The sequence below is a fragment of the Thermobia domestica genome, chromosome 8 (genome assembly GCF_964235325.1).
Source record: "Thermobia domestica chromosome 8, izTheDome1.hap1.1, whole genome shotgun sequence".
Classification (NCBI taxonomy): Eukaryota; Metazoa; Arthropoda; class Insecta; order Zygentoma; family Lepismatidae; genus Thermobia; species Thermobia domestica.
The window spans coordinates 89,705,940-89,727,973 of NC_137461.1; the positions used below are offsets into that span (position 1 = coordinate 89,705,940).

At 35.9% G+C, this 22,034-nt stretch overlaps 2 protein-coding genes across 2 annotated transcripts in view; one reads left to right on the plus strand and one right to left on the minus strand.

Annotated features, from left to right (window-relative positions):
• psidin (phagocyte signaling impaired) overlaps positions 1-7,591 on the plus strand; it is an 89,540-nt gene extending 81,949 nt beyond the window's left edge. The window contains exons 16-17 of the mRNA XM_081768727.1: positions 1,622-1,735; positions 6,532-7,591. Of these exons, the coding sequence (XP_081624853.1) occupies positions 1,622-1,735; positions 6,532-6,822 (405 nt within the window). The 3' untranslated portion in view covers positions 6,823-7,591. The remainder of the gene's footprint in view (positions 1-1,621; positions 1,736-6,531) is intronic.
• Positions 7,592-17,611: 10,020 nt separating this feature from the next.
• Positions 17,612-21,731, minus strand: LOC145693056 (uncharacterized). The gene is made up of 3 exons (XM_081768728.1): positions 21,612-21,731; positions 20,394-20,825; positions 17,612-18,264 (listed from the first exon to the last, which is right to left on the minus strand). The coding sequence occupies exons 1-3, from the start codon at positions 21,667-21,669 to the stop codon at positions 17,810-17,812; spliced, it is 945 nt and encodes a 314-aa protein (XP_081624854.1). The 5' UTR covers positions 21,670-21,731; the 3' UTR covers positions 17,612-17,809.
• Between the last annotated feature and the right edge of the window lie 303 nt (positions 21,732-22,034).

Genomic DNA, 22,034 nt, shown 5'->3' on the forward strand with positions numbered 1-22,034 from the left:
GACCACTTCATTTCGTGCGAAGTTTTCCTAATGCAATGATCATTCAGTATATTTCGCAATACACGCCCATATCAAACATCCCCAGCGATCCTTTTGTTTCTTTACAAAAGAAGAGTTTCCCCTTGTCCTCTCAGTAATTTGAACACGAGTACAGTAATTCGATATTAGCCTATATACGAGGGGAGTGGTCAGAAAGTAAGGTTACAAAACCTGCAGTGAAACGTGTATATATTATTTCATACAGCCAACAGATGGTACATGCATTAGGTTATTTTTCGACATAGTCGCCATATGATTGAGGCACTTGTCCCATCGTGGAATGGGTTTGAAGATTCCAGCTTGGTAAAATTCTGTCCTTGCGACTAAACGGGACAAAATGTCACGTTGTCACATAGTGTTTCACCTCGTGCTGCAGAATATCGTGCACAACGTGACGAACGCTTCCGAACGACATTCCCAATTCTGCCATCGGATGGCGTAACGTGATTCTCCTGTTGTCCTGAATCAGCTCCTCCATGCGAACTGTGTTCAAATCTGTTGATGCCGTGCTGAGTCGGCCACTGCGCTCCTCGTCGGTGACGTTTTCTACACCAGCCACGAACTTTCGACACCATTCTGCGACATGCTGACAAAACATTACTGTCTCTTCGTAAACCTCTACCAGCAATTTTCAGCCGCGGCTACATCTTTCGTCCACAGAAATCGAATAACTGAGCGGACTTCTTTGCGAGACAGTTTTCCAAACGAGTCGTTATTTATGTTTACCTCCTCGTACTATTTACGTTTACAACTGATGCATACACTATATATTAAATACGATTGACACACACGTTCTTGGTCTTAGAGCAGAGAATAGATGGCCATTTTGCAATCGGGGCTTACTCAGGCCCTTTGTCCTCAAAAGGACACTATTTTCAACGAGGCTTGCTCTAGCTCGATCTCAAGCCCATTTATCTCATTGGGGCTCAGTCGAGACCGATTGAATCCGAATCTGACTTGCGAGTTCGAACATTTCTGGTAGAGGCAGGGGTATATGAAGCCTAGACCCACAGCTTAACGTGGAATCCAAACCACATGAGCTCCCGCCGGAAATCGAACCCGGATCTCCCACGCCAAAGGCGCGTACGCTAACCGCTTAGCTACGACGGAGCTAAAACAGCCTTTTTTTTTTTTTTTTTTTTTTATATACTTAATGAAAAGAACTGCATAAAAGTTTCTTATAAGGAACATTATTTTACTCTTGGCTATTAATGCTATGAATTATGAACTTTCATTTGTTCAAAAAGAATATCGAGTCAGGTGCGAAGTGATCTTTATAATAAAATCTGATACTTAAGAAAAGACACTGAAATAAGTTTGTGATACCATACATACTCTTACACCCTTGTTATTTGCAGATATACTACTCGTGTATTCATGACTACTCGTACACTGACATCACTTTTCTACATTACTCTTCCTCCATGACCATCTCTCTTCTTTTGCACTGTTTGTCTCTGTCACTACTTCCACATCGTACACTATATTAAGTGATTATTAATGTTTAGTATAATTTATAGTATTATTGAAATTGCAAGACTGTCTCGGAATACACTAATTTTTATATATGTATGTTTTTCAGTTAATGAGTTTCCTGGCGTTGTTATGTGGTATCTGCCATTGTCTAATTAGGCCGCTTAAGCCTCCTCTAGTCAAAAAAGGGAAGAAAAAGAAAGAACACTGTAATGTACTACATGTAAGTAGAAGTTTCTAATATTTATTTTGTATTTAGGCCTCTCGAAAACCATTTATAGATGTATTGTTCACTAGTGGTAGAAATAGTGGACACTTTGTCCAAAACTCTCTCAATGTCACCGCAATTACATGTCTGGCACTTGATACGAAGTTAGAAAATATAATAGTGAAAAATCACAAATGTCATATGTAATTTGTATTTTTTTTTCTTTACAGTGCTTTTATTAGATTACACTAGTTAACAAATTTAAACTTTTTGTTTGTTACATGAGAAAAATCACCTGATCTTAAAGGCCCTTTTTGCGCTGAATTCGAATATGCAGTCGGTTTCTCTCCATCACGTGCAGTTTTCCCGTAACAGAAGGATTTTCGGGAAATTCCTTCAAAAATTTCCCTTTTTCAGATATTTTATTCCCCTAGCTCCTGTCCCCTTACATATAGTAACATAGAAATTATACCTAAGTATACCTTGATTTATATTTAATAAACCCTAAAAGTTTCGTAAAAATCGCTTTGTTCTTTCTAGAGAAATAAATATATTTGTATGTATACTGTGTGCACTGTTTATTGCACCTGATAGTAATGCTTTCAGATCTCCTGAGTTGGGGTAAAAACGATTTGCTTTATTACTACAAACACAGACATAAAAATGAATATTTACAATAGTCAACAACACACTTGTATTGCTGTAGTCAACAACATATCAGTGTACAGGAAAAGGCATGTTCAATTTTCAAGCTATTTCTCAATGCAAGATAATGTGTGCGTATGTACGGATATAAATGGGTTGATGGCGGAGCTAGGAATTCCTTACGTTCCAGAAGAATAGAGGTTATTTATCGACGCGTCAAAGGTCAGCCTTAAAGCTGTCCTTTTACATAATGGAAATAAAAAACCTTCTATATTACTTGCGCACTCAGTGAAGATTAAGGAATCCTATGACACCATGTCAACTTTGCTAAATCTTACAAATTACAAGGACCATTGTTGGCAAATATGTTGTGATTTCAAGGTAGTTGGTATTTTATTAGAACTGCAGTGCGGTTACACGAAGTACCAATGTTTTTTATGTTTATGGGATAGCCGAGCTGATGACAAACATTATGAAGTGAAGGAATGGGAACCTAGAGTGAATTACGTACCTGGAGAATGCAACGTCAAATACGCTCCTTTGGTAGATCCTAATAAGATATTACTACCGCCACTTCATATCAAGTTAGGACTTATGAAAAACTTTGTCAAAGCCATGGACACATCTGGTGAAGGTTTCAAGTATTTGCGAGATAAGTTCCCTAACCTGAGTAATGCTAAGATTTCAGCGGGAGTGCTTATTGATCCCCAAATTAGGAAATTAATGCTTGATGATAGCTTTGACAGGAAGTTAAACAGTGCTGAGCTAGCTGCCTGGACAGCATTTAAGTGTGTTGTGCGCAACTTTCTGGGCAATAACAAAGCTGAGAGTTACACAGAAATCGTACAGGACATGATACAGAAATACAAAGAGTTGGGTTGTAGGATGTCTTTAAAAATCCACTTTTTGCACTCCCACCTCAGCTTCTTTCCTGCTAACCTAGGTGCTCTCAGCGACGAACAGGGGGAAAGATTCCACCAAGATATAATGGCAATGGAGAAAAGGTACCAGGGACGATGGGATCCTTCAATGATTGGGGACTATTGTTGGGGTCTTGTTAGAGAATGCAACATTTCTTACAAAAGAAGGAAGTAGTGTACGTTTTTGTAACCCAATGGAAGTTTCATATATTGTGATAGTTTTGATTGTCTTTTCATGACCTTTTGGTACATTTGTAGTATTGTTTATTGTAAATTGTCACACTTGTAAATTATAATGTATTATATTTTATATATGTGTTTGTGGTAATAAAGCAAAACGTTTTACCTCAACTTAAGAGATCTGAAAGCATTACTATAAGGTGCAATAAACAGTACACACAGTATACATACAAACATATTTATTTCTCTAGAAAGAATAAAGCGATTATTACGAAACTTGGAGGGTTTGTTAAATATGAATCAAAGTATACTTAGGTATAATTTCTGTTAGTATATGCAAGGTGACAAGATCTTGGGGTGTAAAATAAACGAAAAGGGAAATTTTTGAGGGATTTTCCCAAAAATCCCTCTGTTAAGGGAAAATCGTACGTGATGGAGAAAAATCGAGTGCATATTCGAATTCAGCGCAAAAAGTTCCTTTAAGAACAGGTATTTTCTTTTATGTAACAAAACCTTTGTTAACTAGTGTTATTTTTCTGTTTGTCAAATCTTCCAACTTAACTGGCTAGAACTTAAAATTTCGTACAGATACGTAAACCCGATGATAATGCAATTTTTTCACGTAAGTTTCTCTCTAGTTTGTCGTTTAACTCTAAAATTAATGTAATTTGATTGCGTGTATGGAAAACAACGTGAGTTAAACATTTCTTCACTAGATGGCAGAGTAGTTCACAGCTAGTTCGAGACCTTTATGTAACACTTTTAACGGAAAAATTACGAAGTATTGCATTCCATTTTTTTAAATTATTTTTTTTAAATAGGCTGTTTGCAGAAGTTTTGAATAAATTGTTGTAAGCTTTGCTGAATGTTCTTAGAAAATAAAATATGTAAATTCACACATTGAAACCCTGTGGTATTTTCAAGTGAAGGAAAGTAGAAGTAAAGAATTAATATATAAGAAAAAATAAAAGCACTATTTTTCTAAAATACCCTGAAAAAGAGATTGAGGGGGGGAGGGATAAAATGAAGAGTGGAATAGCATTGGGCACGATGTAATATTTATGTACACATTTCCTGTACCTCAGTGGATAATTTGTTCCTTAATCGTAAGAATAAGTGTGTCTGTACACCTGCCGTTTTCCACATTTAGCAATATAACAGAAAAACAAAATTGCTGTATGAGAATTGGGCTCTATAACGTCTAGTACTTGGAAGAGTGTCACGAGTCAAAGTAGTCATGTTTTTGAAATCCATTTTATCGGTGTATGGGTGCAAATTATGGACGACAAGCAAGACCTTTGATATACATTATTTCATAGCACTTTTAAATTTTTGGTTTTTCTTTTTTTCCATTATTTTGAAAATTTTGAGAAGATAGAGGTACACAAAAATTCCATTGTTTCTCCCTTCAGTATTATATTACCCATTGATCTTTAAACTTCTTTTGATCTCAATATTGGTTAGAATATACGTTGCGGTAGCTTTTTCTTAAGGTAAAATGCGAATATATATATAAGCTCACCGGATGAAAAGTTTGTCACCCTTCTAGAACTGACATTGGTTTTGATTACACGATTGTTTGATAAGTAAGTAGATTTTCCTCACTATAATTCCAGAAGTGGATTTTATTTGACATATTTTTCTCTTGGTTATTTAGACGGCGATCCTATAGATACATTAGCCACTCAATTCCTTTGGGCTGGCTGTGTTATGAAGAAACATTTTGCACTTCGATGTCCGGCACAAAGCGCTTTCTCTTGTGGGGAGTCTTCATTGGGCCTAACACATGAAGGTCGTAGGATAATAAGTCAGAATGAAGGGTAGATTAGTACACCCAGCCGAATTATGGGAAGTGCCAGTTGCTAAATATGGCCTTGCATTGACCTCGAGACAGCTTTCCAGGTCGATCATCGTGGGTCTTCCTTCCTTGTCGTGTTTTACACTAGCAAGAAGCATTCACTGTGATTCCTTTTGGGAACCAAATATGCTTGTTCTAGACTGCGCTTTGTGTCCATAAGAATTCTGTAGTAGGCCATTGGTTTAAATGGGTGATTTCTTGATTGCAGCCCTCTGCTTTATGCTGAAAACTCTACCAAGTTTGTGCAGTGTATAAGTATATTAAACACCACTGTTTGATTACTGGCGTCGTGTTGAAATTTCTTCAGTCATTCAAGAGACATGTGCGCTCCCTGTGTTGTTTCTGTGATGGATCGCTTCTTGTAGTTGTAAAAAAATCAATTCGAGAACTTAATGACCTCACTTTGTAGATACAAGTGAACAGAATACCAATAGATTACAGTCTGCATTGCTTGTAATATCATTTAACTCTCAGTCGTTCCTGATGATATTTGGACAACTTAGGCAAGTCGATTATCGCGGGCAACATTAGAGACTTGGCTTCTCTGGATTTGTCTGTTCGACACGCAGACCAGTAAATTGAAAGAGCACTTAACAGAGGCTAAACATACGCTGAGGTAGATGTCCTACAGCAAGCTTTTATCAAACATTTCGTACTACAGCAGAAGACTGACCTCAGTATACGATCATGGTGATGATGAATCCTGGGAGACCATGTCGAACGTTGATAAAATGTTTGTTTCTAATATAGTTTTACTTTGCTTGGATTGTTCTCAATCATTTTCGAGTGCCCCTTGTAATGAGTATAATATGTTGATAAAACTCTCTAGGAAAAGTGCAATAAACACGTTTTAAAATTTGGCTCTCTCCCCCTCCCCCGAAAATGAAAGAGAAACGTTTGGTAGATGTCTATCAACTCAGGTACAGTCTGGTATTTTGAATTTAAATAAATAAAAATCCAAATCTAGTAGAATGACAAAAAAAATCACTAGATAAATTCTTATAGTCTTTCAGAAAAGTTCCAGGATTGATTTTTAAATTCTCAAATTGTGTGAATTGGATGTTATGTAACATTTGATATGTACTATCAATGGTGTAAGGTCAGCGTTTAGCTTTTTTCTTCCTTTCTTTTTAAACGAGTATGCCTTAACATTCTAATTTTTTTTTTTTTTTTTTTACATTTATTAATTTTTTTTTTCTGTCTTATAGCCGAAAATCTTGGAGGCATTTAACAAAATGGTGGCTGACTTGGAAGAATCGGTTAGGGAACTGGACAGCATAGTAAAAAGACTGGAATCAAGTGTCCTCGCTACAAGTCTTGCTGACTTAAACCTTATGTCAGGCGAACAGAATTGTTTAGTAATAGACAAAATCAGTGAGAGGCAAGATCTTGCTGTTCATATTTGTAAAAAGTTACGAGAAAGTTATTCGTTATCTTTAAAAGAAATTAGACAACTGCTGGAAGCAAAAATGAAATATTTCAAAAGTGTGAGCCTGTGATTTTTTTTTCTTTTTTTATGAGTGTGATTAAGATGAAGTGTGGTGATACATCATTAAAGAAAACAAATTACGCAAATAAATGAAGTCTGTTGTGATTGCGTGCCGATATCAATGACAATATTCGCCATAATGGAGCTTTATTCAGAACATGGACACTTTTTTTCTGTCCTTTTAAGTATACAAGGAAAATGAAATGTGACTATACTAATAAATAAGCCTTTTTCTTTCGAATATACATACAAAAAAAAAAATAATAATTCTAATAATTGCGCTGTCGCTGAAATTGACCTTTTTTCACAATAAATTGGGGGACCTATGTACAGTTATTAAGGGAAGCGAGTAATGAAGGGTTCACGATAATAGTAAAGTGAAGAGACAGTTTTTAGAATTTCTTACAAAGTGAAACCAGTGGGTCGACTGAATATTATTATAAGCATAGTGGAATAGCATAATTGGAGATTCTGAATCAGTAGTCACTGTGAAAAAATATCGGAAATTATTTTTGTCTTGAAATTATCAACCATTTTGTGATCTGAAGACACAACCTAATTCAGTCATACCTGCGAATCAGTTATTTTTGGTTTCTTTTTGAACGATGAAGTTTGAACTGTAAAAGCTTGGTTGGCTGTTTTTTTATTTTTTTTCTCTTCCCATTTTTTTAAAAAGAAAAATTCTTTGCTTGTTTTTTTTCTTTTGTCCTGTCATGAACTATGTTTGTATGATTGCTGATTGTTATATTATCGAAATACATAATAGTTGTACTTTGTTATATGTTGATTTTATTGCTGTTGAATATAAACAACTATCGTTACTTACTGGTGTTGACGTATTCTTACTGGTATTAGTTATGCCTAGAAATTATTGACGATTTACGGGGAAAAGAAACTATTTCGAGTTTACTGGTCAGAATTCTGTCAGATAATGTTCGGTGATTATGGAAAAGCATGTGATGTACAACATCTTACATATTATAAAAGTTAATTGTAATATACACCTATAGGTATTATCAGATTTAACGTTTTATTATTTACGAAAATAAGAAGTTGAATTTATAGGAAATAAACAACGGATCAGCTGTAAAAGTGGTAATCTAAAGCAACGTAAGAAGGAAAGAAAAACCAGCCCACAGAACCCCACCTACTATCGTTTGATTATACTGGGTGGGTGTAAAGTTCAATGCACTCTGGTCTTAGTTATTTTCTATTTATGATTACAATTACATTGCAAAATAACAAGAAATGGAAATATACCTGTTATGTATGTAGGACGTCAGTATAACTTCCCCACTAACACGACACAATTTCATTCGCTGCTATGTTTTCTCATGCATTTTTTTTTTGGAGCATCATTGACGTGACCTCATTCTGAAGTCAGTTTTCTCCTTCAATAAAGTAGCTCTGGTCGGCGGTGCTTTACCAGATCGAACCTCGAAATTCTGCTTGATTTTTTTTGCACGTGGCTGCTCATGAATCCACATGCCTAGTGATCAAAATTCGAAAAATTGAGTTAGCCGAAAGTAGTTCAAAATCACATGTAGGGAATCAGAAATAATACCTAATGTTTTTTTCAGAATGCAATGCACCCGCTGATATGACGACCTTACACAAACTTCGCACAGTTTTGCTGTTGCCGCGAGAGAAGCAGCATTTACGTTTGAATATTGTTCCTCTATACGTGAAGTAACAGTATTGACAACGATTTCTCTCGTACTTTTTGTGTCTGCTAGAGTGGATTATCTAATCGAATGGCCATTTGCTATGGGGGTTGTATTGTTTTCAAATTAGCATGCCAAGTATCATAAGATTTCGTGTAACAGCAACGCTGCACAAGTAACCATCTTTAATTATGTTTTTCTAAAAATTTCAGCGAGTTGAAGGCGAGATTATTGCTAGAATGTTGAGGGCAATGATCCGTTATTCGATTTATTTACAAGTTTCAGTAAGTATCCATTTTTTGCTGTACTGATTTATTTTCGATAATTTTGGCATTTGATGCATGGTGGTCATGATCAAACATGTAGTCATAAATCATACAAGATAGTATATATCGTATGCGATCGATGAAACTCATCAAATCTTAATCAAAATTGGGATTGTGATAGAACTTTACAAGGGTATACACACATGAAATATTACGATGTGCAGTCCTTTGGTTCCTGAGTTATAGACCATCAAAATTAGGTTTGGACTTAGTGAAAAGATATTATACAAGGGCCACTGGAAAAGTTTCTGCAAACTTTCACTTACAATGGTGGCAATGTTCCGATACTATAAATTCGGAAGAATAGACCTTTCTATCTTTAAATTATCTTTGTTTAAGCCTGTTTGTTTATTTTTCAAAGCAGTTGTATTGAAGGAATACTTCAGAAACTGCTTTTCGGCATGCAACAGCTGTTTCAGGCGACATAAATCGCTCATCACGGATGTTACTTTTCATGTGTGGGAACAAAAAGAAGTCGTTAGGTGTTAAATCAGGTGAGTACGGACAATGAGTCATTAATTCGACATTTTTACTGAAAGAAAAATGGAACAGTTCAGTGTACTGAGTGGGAACTGACGTTATGATAGTGCAGAATAATACGTTTTGGGTTTGTTTTACGCAATATGTTGATGATCTGGCAAACAAATTGTCGTATACCACTCAGCGTTGACAGTCCTTCGATCTTCTAAAGCTATGGCTATCACATGTCCAGTATAACCGAAGAAATTGGCGATCATTTACTTGGCAACACTCTTTGAATGAATAGTTTTGTTGGTTTCGGCTCACTTCGAAACATACAAACAGTAGATTACTATATAGTTTCGAGTTGCTACGAATAGATCTAAGTTTCGTTTCTTGTAGCGACGTAGTATACCAAATTTGACGTACCTCGGTTGAATTTTTGAGCATTTCTTGACACCAATTGACACGTTTTCTTTTTGAGCTTCGGTTAAATTGTGTAGGATCCAAGGCTTGAAACTTTCCGTACGTTCAGATGACAACGCAAAACCGTATGTACATATTGCTTTCGTGTCAATGTTAAAGATGCCTGAATCTCATGGTATGCCACATGCCGATCTCCCTTACAAGTGAAGGTCCAAAATTGTTGTTGGTCAAATCCGATGAAAACATGTATCTGATTAAACATGAAAAGAAATGGATTACCAAAATTTAACCTGCTTGGAGCTAGGGAGCGGAGCAAGGAAGAGAACTTTTAATATTGTCGAAATGAGAGTAGGCAGGAATGATGGTGGAGCTGAATATCTTGCAGGAAGTGAAAGTAAGCAAACCAAAATTAACCTACTAACCATAGGACATCAAGGACTGAAAGATTATAATTAAGGTTGCTATCTGGAATGCAGTGTTGCAAATTCAGCAGATAAAAATTCGTATATCGGGAGTAACACAAAAGACAATAGGAAAGACTGATTACACATGCGTGAAAAGCGTGGACTATATTCGTGCATGAATGTCGCACGTGAGGGAAGACATGCAGAAATGAATGGGGAGTTGGAACGCATCTAGAAAACTGAAGTGAAAGTAACTGGGCAGAGGAGACCACTGACTAGCCACGAACGTGCATCTTATCCGTTACTCTTGATCTTGGCGTCAACCGTACGTGTTCAGTTTTTGTCAAGGGTTTTTGAAATAATTTGGCTAGTCAATATAGATATGGTGGCTGAAACGGACTGTACTTAACCATAACGTACGACATCCTTTGAGAGGTAGCACAGAGCGAGTAGTTAATTCAATATAACCTGTATGTAACGGAAAACTGTCGTAAACGGAAATAGTGTATGGAACCGGAACAGTGAGATTTCGGATAAAGGTTTCATTGTGTATAGTACTGGAAGAAAGGAACCGCGTAGCTTCTGCGGAGATTTAAACAAAACCAGTTGACTTGTGTGCTACGAAATAGAGATGTGGTGTAATGTGTCATGCTATGGACCACAGGGAGCTGAAGTAAAGGGAGTGTGCGCAGAGGGCATGGGATTTTGAAGGCGTGAGACGGAACCAGTGCTAGTAATTGTGATAGTAATGAATGGGAGCGAATGCTGGTGTTTCTGTGAGTATTCGATGACGAAAGCCAGGTAATGTCAATGGAAGCAGAGTGTTGCAGTACTTGGAAAGTGATATGTAAATTTGCATCATTTGTACAGAATGCGACAAGCTATACTTGTGAAGTTGTTAGTGGATGTGTTCGGGATCTCGCATTAAACCCCAACGTGGGAGGAACGTCTCGTTGCAGATCAGATTAAAACGAGTTATGCGAGAAAGAGGTGATTGTGCATGAATTTAACAACTAATAATAGACGATGATTGTACAGATGATAATAGTGAAAGTAATTACAGCGATGATCAAGCGTGTTACCAAGAGGAACGATGCTGCTACCAAAACAAAGTTCAGCAGTCGCTGAGCACCACGAAAGTAGAAGTTCGTCGTGTGCCGTATCACCATCAAAGAAAACGCACACATAATTCCCGGATATTATTTGGCCGATGAATAAAGATCTGGACCGAGCAGACCAGAGCCACGAAGCCTTCTCAGCCGTGTCCTCCTGGATTAGCGATTGACATGTCATTGTCTGAAAATTACTGCTGTTATGGCACAAAAACGTAAATAAAGAAAATTAGACAAACTTTGAAAAAATTGAAAAGAGACTTAAAACACTTTGCAGGCCTCAGCATTCCTTACAAGCACGAGTTAACAATGCTGTACATTAGCATTTCATCGCAATAAGACAACACTATGCAATTATTCACTACCGCACAATAACGCATCTGGGCGATGAATGTTAAGAAAGAAATTGATCCACACAGCACTTTATCATTCACGGCGTCCAAATCCTGGGTTAAACGCTTCCAACGCAGAAAAACAAAAGAGTTTCGCACAAGACCGCACATGGAGTTAGTACGCGAGTCGACGCTGACCCTGCAGCTGTTCAAATAACCTCCGCAGACTTTGTTTAATGAAATCAAATCTTTCATTACAGAACAGGAGTTGACTCCAGAGTAGATCAGTCCAGATTTGATACGTTCTGGCAGCTCTTTCTATTACGGGCACCAAGACAATCTTTGGTGCTATGGGTTCAGTCGCCGCCACAACGCATTCATATACTAGATTATGATTATGTCAGTGATTGGAATTGATGGCACACTGCTTCCACACATGTATGTTCTCGTTTGAGAGCCCAGTATTCACTGTCTATTGAGCATGGCCACTCCATTACCTAATGTGAAACCTATAACATGAACAAACGCGATTTGCAAATCATCTTGGAGCAAGTCTTGCGGCCCGATTTGCAGGGTAAGGATCGTGTTTTGCTTTTGATTGACTTCTGGGCAGCAAACAGGATGCTGATCTTTTCAACGCGACAGTTCCTGATGGTGTTGAGTTTTGTAACTGATTCATGCGAGATTGTACAGGCCTTGTATAACTTGCTGATGTGTCTTTCTTGCGTCCATTCGAAAACATGGCTAAGTTCATCACGATATATTGTTCTTATTATCCAGCATTAAAGTATGGTACAGAGAGCTCTTTCTGCGCCGTCAGTCATTTATTCATTACAAGTTTTCCCCAAAACGATTCAAAACCTTGATCCTCCTTGCATTCTTCAAATGTGGGTATTCCAGTGAACATCTCGGGCTATTCCAAACACTTTCCGAATATTGTTCGGAAACAGGAATTAACACAGGAATACCAAATACATAGCACTACTGCCTAAAGCAGAAGACAGCTTGTGTGTCATTGACTGATGGCGCCGTGTCCTTAAAAGGATTCGGCTGTTGCCACGTCAGCAAATAAACAAAAGCCGTACAACTAGGAAAGTTTAGGGATGTGGAGTAAACTGCAACACAGCATTAACTCCACGTGCTTTAAGGTCAGCGAAGCTAAACAAGTGGGTTAGGCCAGGCCGTGAGTAACAGCGGCCGAAGTATAGTTTTTTTTTTTTTTTCTCACGAAAACAAATATAATTGATAAAGATTAAATACTATGTTTCCTCTATTATAACGAAGCAAAACTTGAAAATTTTTATAAAATATTTCTAATGTAACTTACTCGCTGTATGTTATACAATGCACGGCCGCTTTGATATGCTTTCTTAAGAGTCTTTATCCCGGCGAAATTAAAATACCGCTAATTTTACAGTAATTATGTGATATCTTCAAATAGATAAAAGATAATTGAAATATGGAACAAGAGCGCCCCAGACAATATTATTTTGCGTGAGATACCGTTATCACAAGTCACCTAGTGGCTTTCCGTTTTCAGCTGTTTAGAAACGCGAAAATAAATGCCCATTTTCAAAATGGCTCGAAATCAAAAGCAGATAAATGAGTCGTGATAACGGTGTCTTATGTAAAATAATATTGTCTAGGGCGCTCTTGTTCCACATTTCGATTATCTTTTCTCTATTTGAAGATATCACATAATTACTGTAAAATTAGCGGTATTTTAATTTCGCCGGGATGAAGACTCTTAAGCAATACATTAAAAAGTTCTGTTTTAGAATGGAATTATTTTACTTAAGGGTATTTCGGATACTATCTTTTTTTTCTTTCTTTCTTTCTTGGCGAACGCCAAAATTACTGCCATTACTACAGCCTCTCCGCTTCTGATGAGAATAAAGAAAAGCATGTAGCTGTTGCTTCGAAACTTTGTGAAGAAAATCGAGAGACTTACCCATACAGTGAATGAAGAACGAGGAAGAGTAATCTTCTGAAGGAAGGGTGGAATTTTAAGTTGTCTTCATGCCCTTCAAGCATACAGTTACAATTAGTTCGGCTGATGGGACCCCTTTGACGGGTAGTAAAATTAAATGAGTTTTTTTTCTTTCTCTGTGGCTTTTCAGTACTGCTCATAAGTGCAAGAATATAATTTGTCACAAGACATTATGTTGTTAGAATTTATTATTCCTAAACGTTCTCATTATTTCTAAACATATATGAGCGTAAAGATCAACGCTAAGAATCCCAGAAGTATTGATCAGAAACAATATATTGATATAAAACAACAGGAGATTGGAAACCAAGATACCTTCATATCTAAAGAGCCTGTTAAATTGGAGAAACTTAAAATAATAGCAGCAAAATACGTAGTTCACTAGAAACAAGAATTTGGGCGAGGAAAAAGAGTATAGAGCATCTGAATATCCAAAAGAGTACAATGCTTTTTAAAAAGAATATATTTGGTCACCCTAACCAACACATTTGTCGAAGCGAGCTTCTGCTATTTGGCTGGACTAGCATTTGTGTGTGGGTCTGTTTCGCGATAACTCGTACCAATTTTAATTAATCTTGACTATGTTTTCGTAAAAATCGTACAATTTTCATACAATATGGTGAGAGTTTTATTTGAGGCTTTTCCAGAATCTCCACGAATTGGTATTACAATTAGTCATATGTGAGCGGTTAATTTCCTGTCAGTGAGAAGTGAATTTACTTCCCCTGGTTATTGATATGCGCAATAACTTTCGCAGAAAAAAGGTTGAAATTCGATGATTCAATATTGTGCACCTGAGGTCGAATCAGGATTCCTCGCAGCAGAAGTGACCACTCTGCCACTGAACCACCACTGTTCCCTCAGTTTTAATAAATATGGTGTGTATGTTCTTTGCAACTCCCATAATCCATACTGCTTGGGTTAAATCAGTCAAAAATGAAGGATGAGTCGTCCTTATTTCAGAAATGTTTCCTAATTTCAGTACAAAGTACTTTATGGGATATATTTTTTTACTGATCATCTTTACTGCTTGTACTTAAACTCTTCAAATAAGAGAGTAAATTTAGCTTCAAATTACCAAATATATATCTTGTGTTCTAAAAATGGCGCGCACGGACCACAGAGCACTATTCTACAGGCCAAAATAAAGCGAAAATGTTATATGACGGAATTCCCTCCGGAGACTCCTTCAGCCGCTGTGGGGAATCAAAATTTCACTATGTGACAACATCGCATATTAACTTGGAACCATTAACATTGCTCTACAAATCCATCAAAGAGTTACATCGATTGTTAAAATAAAAAGTGGTGCTAATGTCTATTGACTAACTGTCATTTGGCAAGAAGCGATGTAATTATTTGATGGATTGTTAGATCTAATCTATGTTTTTTTTTTATCTGCTACGTTGCCATATAGTGCAATTCGCATCTCTAGAACGAGGACCTGAAAGGTGTATATATATACTTTTTGGTTTGACTTGTAGAATAGTGCCCTGTGATCTGTGGGCACCATTTTTAGAACATTCGATATATACAGGGTGTCTATAAAGCCCGTTGCCACCCCGTGTATCTTCGAATCGACTTCGAATATGAGAAAATGCAAAAACACGTCCATCATTATTTTAAGGGGTTTGAATTTTGAACTATAAAAGGTCCACCCCAGACACCCTCATATAGGGGTACGTGGGGTCAACTTGACAATTTTAAATAGCAAAGGAGTCGAGTAATATATCGTTGGAAAGGACTCGACAAGAGAAATATTTCGCTGAAAGTTTCAAGTCCCTATGTTGAACTCATCCAAAATGGCGGGGGTTCACATTTCGTGTCCATAAAGTCGTTGCCACCCCGTGTATCTTAGGAACAAGTGCGAATATGATAAAATGCAAAAAAACTACCCCTCGTACCCCTATCTCGGGTGTCTGGGATGGACCTTTTATAGCTCAAAATCCAAGCCCCTTAAAATAATGATGGACGTGTTTTTGCGTTTTCTCATATTCGAAGATACACGGGGTGGCAATGGGCTTTATGGACACCCTGTATATAATCTGTATGTGTATGTTCTGCGAAAATTCTGTTTAAAAATTGTGATTTTTATTGATGTGTGTTTCTCGATATAATTGCTAGGAGTGTGTATTGTGAAGAAAGGCTTGGATACTCTCGAATTGTTTTGAAAATGTTGGAACTTTTTTTTTTATATTATAAGGTAAGTCTGACTTTAAGATAGATTCACCTCTTCCGGCAACAATGAGTAGCTTCCGACAATGTCACAAGCAGAATATGCCAATTACCTGGGAATAGTTCTAGAAACTTCACCAGTTTCTACGAGAAAGTGGGCGAGAAATTGCATCACACTAGAATGTTTACACGTAGTATCATCTTACATTTTGTCAGTTTTGCAATAATGGCTTTACGATAATAGCTACATTGAAGGTATTAACTATTAGAAACGCTTTGGAAATTGTTGAATTAGTTGTTCTGAGAGTATTGGAACCTTTTATCATTTACAACAATGACTTGATTGTAACAATGTTGAAATGAAAAATATCTAAATTTCATCTATTTACTTCCATAAATATGTTTGTAGTGAATTCTACTACAAAGTTTATTTGACTTGTAAATGAGAACAACCTAATTATAATTAGTTGTTTTATAAACAATTGTTGCCTCCAACAATGGTAGGGCCAATAATATGAAAAACTGACAAATACCAATCCCTAAGTTATACCTTATTATTCTCATTTTGCTTAGTTTGTTCTGGCTTAGTTCTTTATTTTGTTCATTGTCTTTATGATTGGTTCTATTCTTCTCTTTTCGTATAGTAACATTGGTGACGTTGACACCATCCATTAAGCTAAAAACAAAGTATTTGAAAATCCAAAATAACTTTAAGCTCATGTGTAGTCAAGTGGACAAAGTATTGGCTTTCAATATGAGTGGTTCTGATATAAGCACAACGATATTACTATTCCAATTTAATTGACAAGTTGCATGTCTCTATAAAAAAGAAATATTTCTTTTGTTTTTTTTTCATTGGATCAAAAGATCCAATATATTTCAATCAAAAATTTTCTTTTACGCCTTGTATCTGGAGAACTACATACAATGTAGCCAAACCCAAACTATCAATTAACTCAGTATGATGTGCTTATTCCGTTGAAAATACGAAAACTTAATTTAGGGACCGTTCAAACAGTTTGTGCCCCTCTTCCAAACACTACTTATTGGCCAAGATCGCAATCTTTTGATCTATTTTTAGGTTTCCTAAAATTCTTATTTCCCTATATGTAAAAAATTTAGGAATGCAAATTGAGGGGGGAGGCAATGGTTCTCCTTATGGGCATCCTTGAAAGTGACCATTTGCTTTTGAACTACGGTCTCAAATTATTTTCTCAATCAGTATCAAACTATCAAAAATGTTTTGAGCTTTATTTTGTAGCAGATAGTGATGAAATTCGTGTATACAAAGTTGCATTTCTGTGTAACTTTTGTTCTTTAATAATATAATCAGATCAGGCAAATCTCGACTGTATGTTGAGTACTAAATCTCCTCGAAGCCACAAGCGTTTCAGTGCAACCTTGACAACAACCACTGTGTGGACTGAAATATTGTCATGCAGCACGCGAGCTCAGCACACAGTGACTGGATTCAGATGACTACCTAATACTCCGTCGTGGCTACGTGGACAGAATATGCGCTTTTGACGGAGGAGACCCGGGTTCGATTCTCGGAGGGAACTCTTGGTTCGGATTCCACATTAAGCTATTGACCCTCGTCTCATATAGTCTCGCTGCTGAAAGGGTCGTTAAACTCAAATCACATCCACTAAATGACTACTTTCAATGAACTAAAGCAGCTAGACAGTTCAGATATATTATTATTATTATTATTACACAGATGGCACTATATGCCATGAATGGCTTTTTATTAGTAGTAGGATATTTGAGTGTAATCCAGAAACTTTTGGAAATACCCACGTATCTTAAAGAACGTATAACAAAAGAAAAGAAATTTCTGATTTGTGGTATAATAGGTCTAGGAAAAAAAGGTCTCTAGAGTCAGGAAAGGTTTTTGTAAAAAGAAATCTATTTTTATGTTTGCTGCATTGCCACTTTATTTATAAAATAATAAATATGTTTTGATACAGTTTAGTTTTAAATAAATACCAATAAAGTGTTGTAATTTATTAACATTGTAATAAATAAATGAATTCCAAAAATTACCTTTCGTTTGTTCCATTCCATGTGCTTTTTTTTATACAGTAAAGAACTAGCTGATAATCGTTTTTAGTTAGGACTGCAATTGACAAGCCAAACAGAAGGATTGGTTCTGGTGCCACCAGAGAAAGAATAATACATAACATTCAATGGAGCGGGATCAGTGGCAGTAGCAAATGGCATGTTTGGTGAGCTGTGTAGTCCTACTTGAATTTCACCATTTTCTACAGAAACCCATATACCAGATATAGCTGAATTGCTAAGAATTCCAGGAGTAGAAGTACTGCTCAACAGTTTGCTTCCTCTGTAAATGTTTGTAGTTGATCCCAACTCGAATTCAATTTTATACGATACTGCACTTCCCGCCTCTGGGAAACTTCTCTCGGATAATAAAATGGCGACTGTTTGAGCGGGTGCTCCAAGGACAACCTGAATGTCATCGAGTTTCTGTAAGGTACCAGGAATTGCCTGAAGTCCAAAAACAACCGACTCCAGTGAACCAATGGTTGTGTACGGGTCACAGACTGAAAAAAATAAATTGTAAGTAATTAGTTTTCTATGAATTACGTTTTTATGAGAACTAGGTAGTAAGTAGTGATATAAGTAAAATTCTGTAGCTGAAATCTAAATGTGTCAATGTTGAAATTAGAATTTTAGAGTCAAAATGAAATTTAGCCCCTTTAAACTTGAAATCTATAATTTTATTGATAAAACTTTAAATTCAACAGTATTTAGAAATGTCATACCCAGAAAAAAGTCCGTGGTATATTTTTGTATTTAAGTAGTATTTATAGAGGACTTGAAAATTACCCACAAATGTCACTTTAAACATGAGACGGAGAGGATTCTGATTATATCTTTTCACACAGGCCTTCCGGACTATTACCGGTATTAAAGTTATTAGTTTTTCTTCACAAATAGCTAATAAAATTATCTGAGTTTCGTTAAAACGTGACTTTTGTAACTTTTGTCAATTCTAGCTACAGAATTTAATGAATTTGAAATATTATTTCACTGGTTTTGTGCATATTGTGAAACATTGTAATTTGATATTTGATCCAGCACTCGAAAGTAAACTTACATATATTGCCTCAAATTTTTAACATATTCTTGTATTTATGTATAGTACAGAAGCGTAGCGTTAGTAATTCTTACATGTTGGTCTACCCGAATGCATTCAACCCGTGTCGGAAGTACAATGGCAATATAAACCTGAAGAGGGAATTCTCACTTTCCTAAAGTAAATTTATGGTGAACCATTGAAATCAAAGAGCTCTCTCAAATTTATAATATAGTTAAACTTGGAGTAAACCTACTATAGCGAAATTTGACGTCATAATTTTCCTTTAATGAATAATAATAATAATAATAATAATAGTAATAATAATATAATAAATGAAAAATCCTCTGTTACCACTTCACTTAGCTGGTAACAGGCCTTCTGAATCCGAAAGAATGGGCCTCATAGCTTGCAATTCACTAATCTAACCAGCAGGTGCAAAATACAATGTTTACTACTACGTTGGTATCGTTAGTACACGAAATGTTCTGCAAACAGGAAGAGGGTAGCATATTTAAAAGTTATGTTCGAAATTACGAAATTTAAATTATTTCTACTTTATTTTTATAAACAAAAATATTAGTAAATCGAACTAAACATTTAATTGCATTTCTTTTTGAATTTTTAGGTGTTATTGCCGCTGTCAACAATAGCGGCAACGTGTGCACACCAGGCAATTGGTATGGTGTATAACTTCTTTATATATGGGCTGAAGAATGGAATAGTAACCTATTAATGTCAGTTCTTACATAATAATAATAATAATATGTTAAATTGCAGTTCAACTTAACTGAAAATGAAACCTTACTAAAGCAAATACTTATTATTTCTAGTATACAGGGTGTTACAAAAGTGTCACAATATTTTGGGAACAGATTCATCACATCAAAATAAGAAAAAAAAAGTTCATATGGACCTGTGCTCAAAAGTAGATGGTTTCGGAGTTATAGAGTACAGAAAACGTGAAATAAGTGAACTTTAAAACTTCATAGCTCCACTAGGCCTACTATGGAACTTATCGTAGTCGGATCAAGACATTTCTGAGGAAGTTGTATGTGATCTATCCAACTATCCATGTTTAAGATACTCCAGTACTTGCAGTCCAATTTTTTAGAGAGGTAGGTGGAGAGTGATCAAGTACTCCCAAACAGCCTCTCTAAAATGATTGTGCAAGTACCGGAGGTTCTGAAAGATGGATTTTTGGATAGTTCACATACTAGTTCTTCAGTGATGTCTTGATGCGACTACGATCGGTCGTATAGTAGTGGATCTATGGACATTTAAAGTTCATTTTTTCACGTTGTCGGCACCCTATACTAAACTATGCACTTCCGACCACAGGTCCATATGAACTTTTTTTTATTTCTTATTTTAATGTCAAGAATCTATTTCCAAAATATTGTGACAGCCTGTAGTATGTCTATTATCTATGTGTCTATTCAGATTAAGTATGTCTGATGAACGCAATGATACATTGCCGAAACATTAACATAAATTAGTAATAATAAGTGTTTGCTTTTGGCTAAATAGTATTTTTTTAAAATTAAGTTTCAAAGCTAGAATGATCAGTATTAATATAGTTAAACAACTTACTTTGTCCATCTGCACAATACTCCCAGAAGGCCAGATTACTGCCAGTGCTACTGAATGTAAAAAAATTCACTGGAATAACAGATGGATCATTAAGCTCCAGAAAAGGTGTAGCACTGCTGTGGTTACCCACTTGAATGTAATTGTTCTCTTTCTTAATCCAGAAAGTTTCATACGAATTTTCATTGAGAAACTTTCCGTTAACAGAAGCAGTTGATGCTGGATGACCCATATTGGTAATAGATGCCTTAGTGTTTTCTTCGGCTCCTAATTTGATTTCGTAGTAATCCAAGCCTGGAGAGGGTGGGTTATCAATGTAGAGTTTGACAATGGCATCATACCCAGTTTTTACGTTGAAATCTACTTGAGATCCTCGGAGTTCCCTGAACCAGGTGAAAGCGTCTTCATGTGTGGTGAAATGTAAACATGGATCCTCTGAAAAGAAAGTAAGACGTAATTTATTATGAGTTTGAGTTCATTTAACATAAAGATTGACATAAGTAAGCACATTCTTTCCCAAATTTATTCTGTATTTTTAGTGTCTGAATGGAGGGAGTTTTTTTTTATAATGGACAAGTATTGTGAGAATATATTTTTTTTAATGTAGAAAATATGATTTAAAAAATAATAAAGGCATGAAGAATTATAGCAAAGTTCATGTGCGATTGATGTTTAACTATTTTTTTTTTCTTTTAGGAAGAGCGGTACATCAAAGTTTCAACTAAGCTTTTGCAGATGCTTGTTCTAACTTCCGTTGAGTTGAGTTGATTTTGAGTTTAACGTCTTTTTCAGCAGCGAGGCTATAAGAGACGGTACCTACTGATTAACATGGAATCCGAGCCACATGAGGTCTCGCCGGGAATCGAACCCGGGTCTCCCACAAAAGTGCGTACGCTAACCGCTTAGCCACGAAGGGGCTCTTCTAACTTCCGTGTTACTACACTTATGCTCATAGCATAGGTAAACTTCAATATAGTAGAGTTTATTTATTTAATTTTTTTTTTTTTTTATAGCTAGTATGACTTCTGGCATCTTAGTTTACTATCGGTATGCCATACTGACCCAGACTGTCTCAATTTGATTTCTAACTGAAATACATCCCGATAAAATAATAATAATAATAATAATAATAATAATAATAATAATAATAATAATAATAATAATAATAATAATAATAATAATAATAATAATAATACAGCTTAGAAGTGAAAATGAACTTACGTCCCCAGGTTCCCTGGGCTGTCAATACAATGATCAGGCTAAGGCAAAGGAATTTCATTGTTGCTACTGTTAATTGTGAACGTGGTGCACTGATGTGAAAATATTCGTCAGCCCTATTTATATATGGTGAATATTACTCTGTGAAGTAGTGTTAATCGATCTTGCCTCTCCAGAGGTCCTTATCAGATTGAATACATAAAAACATCTTATCATTTACGTCAATCAAAAATTTTCATATCATCCACTTAATAATGAAAGTGATTTTTCACCTTTCATTATCAATGAGAAAACCAGTAAAATTACTGAATGATAATATTAGTCTTGCAATAATAATTTCATCAATCATTTTTATTCTACGAACTGTTTCGTGAAAATGACCTTTTTTATTTTTTTAAAAAAACTACAGAGCTGTCATTGTACGCG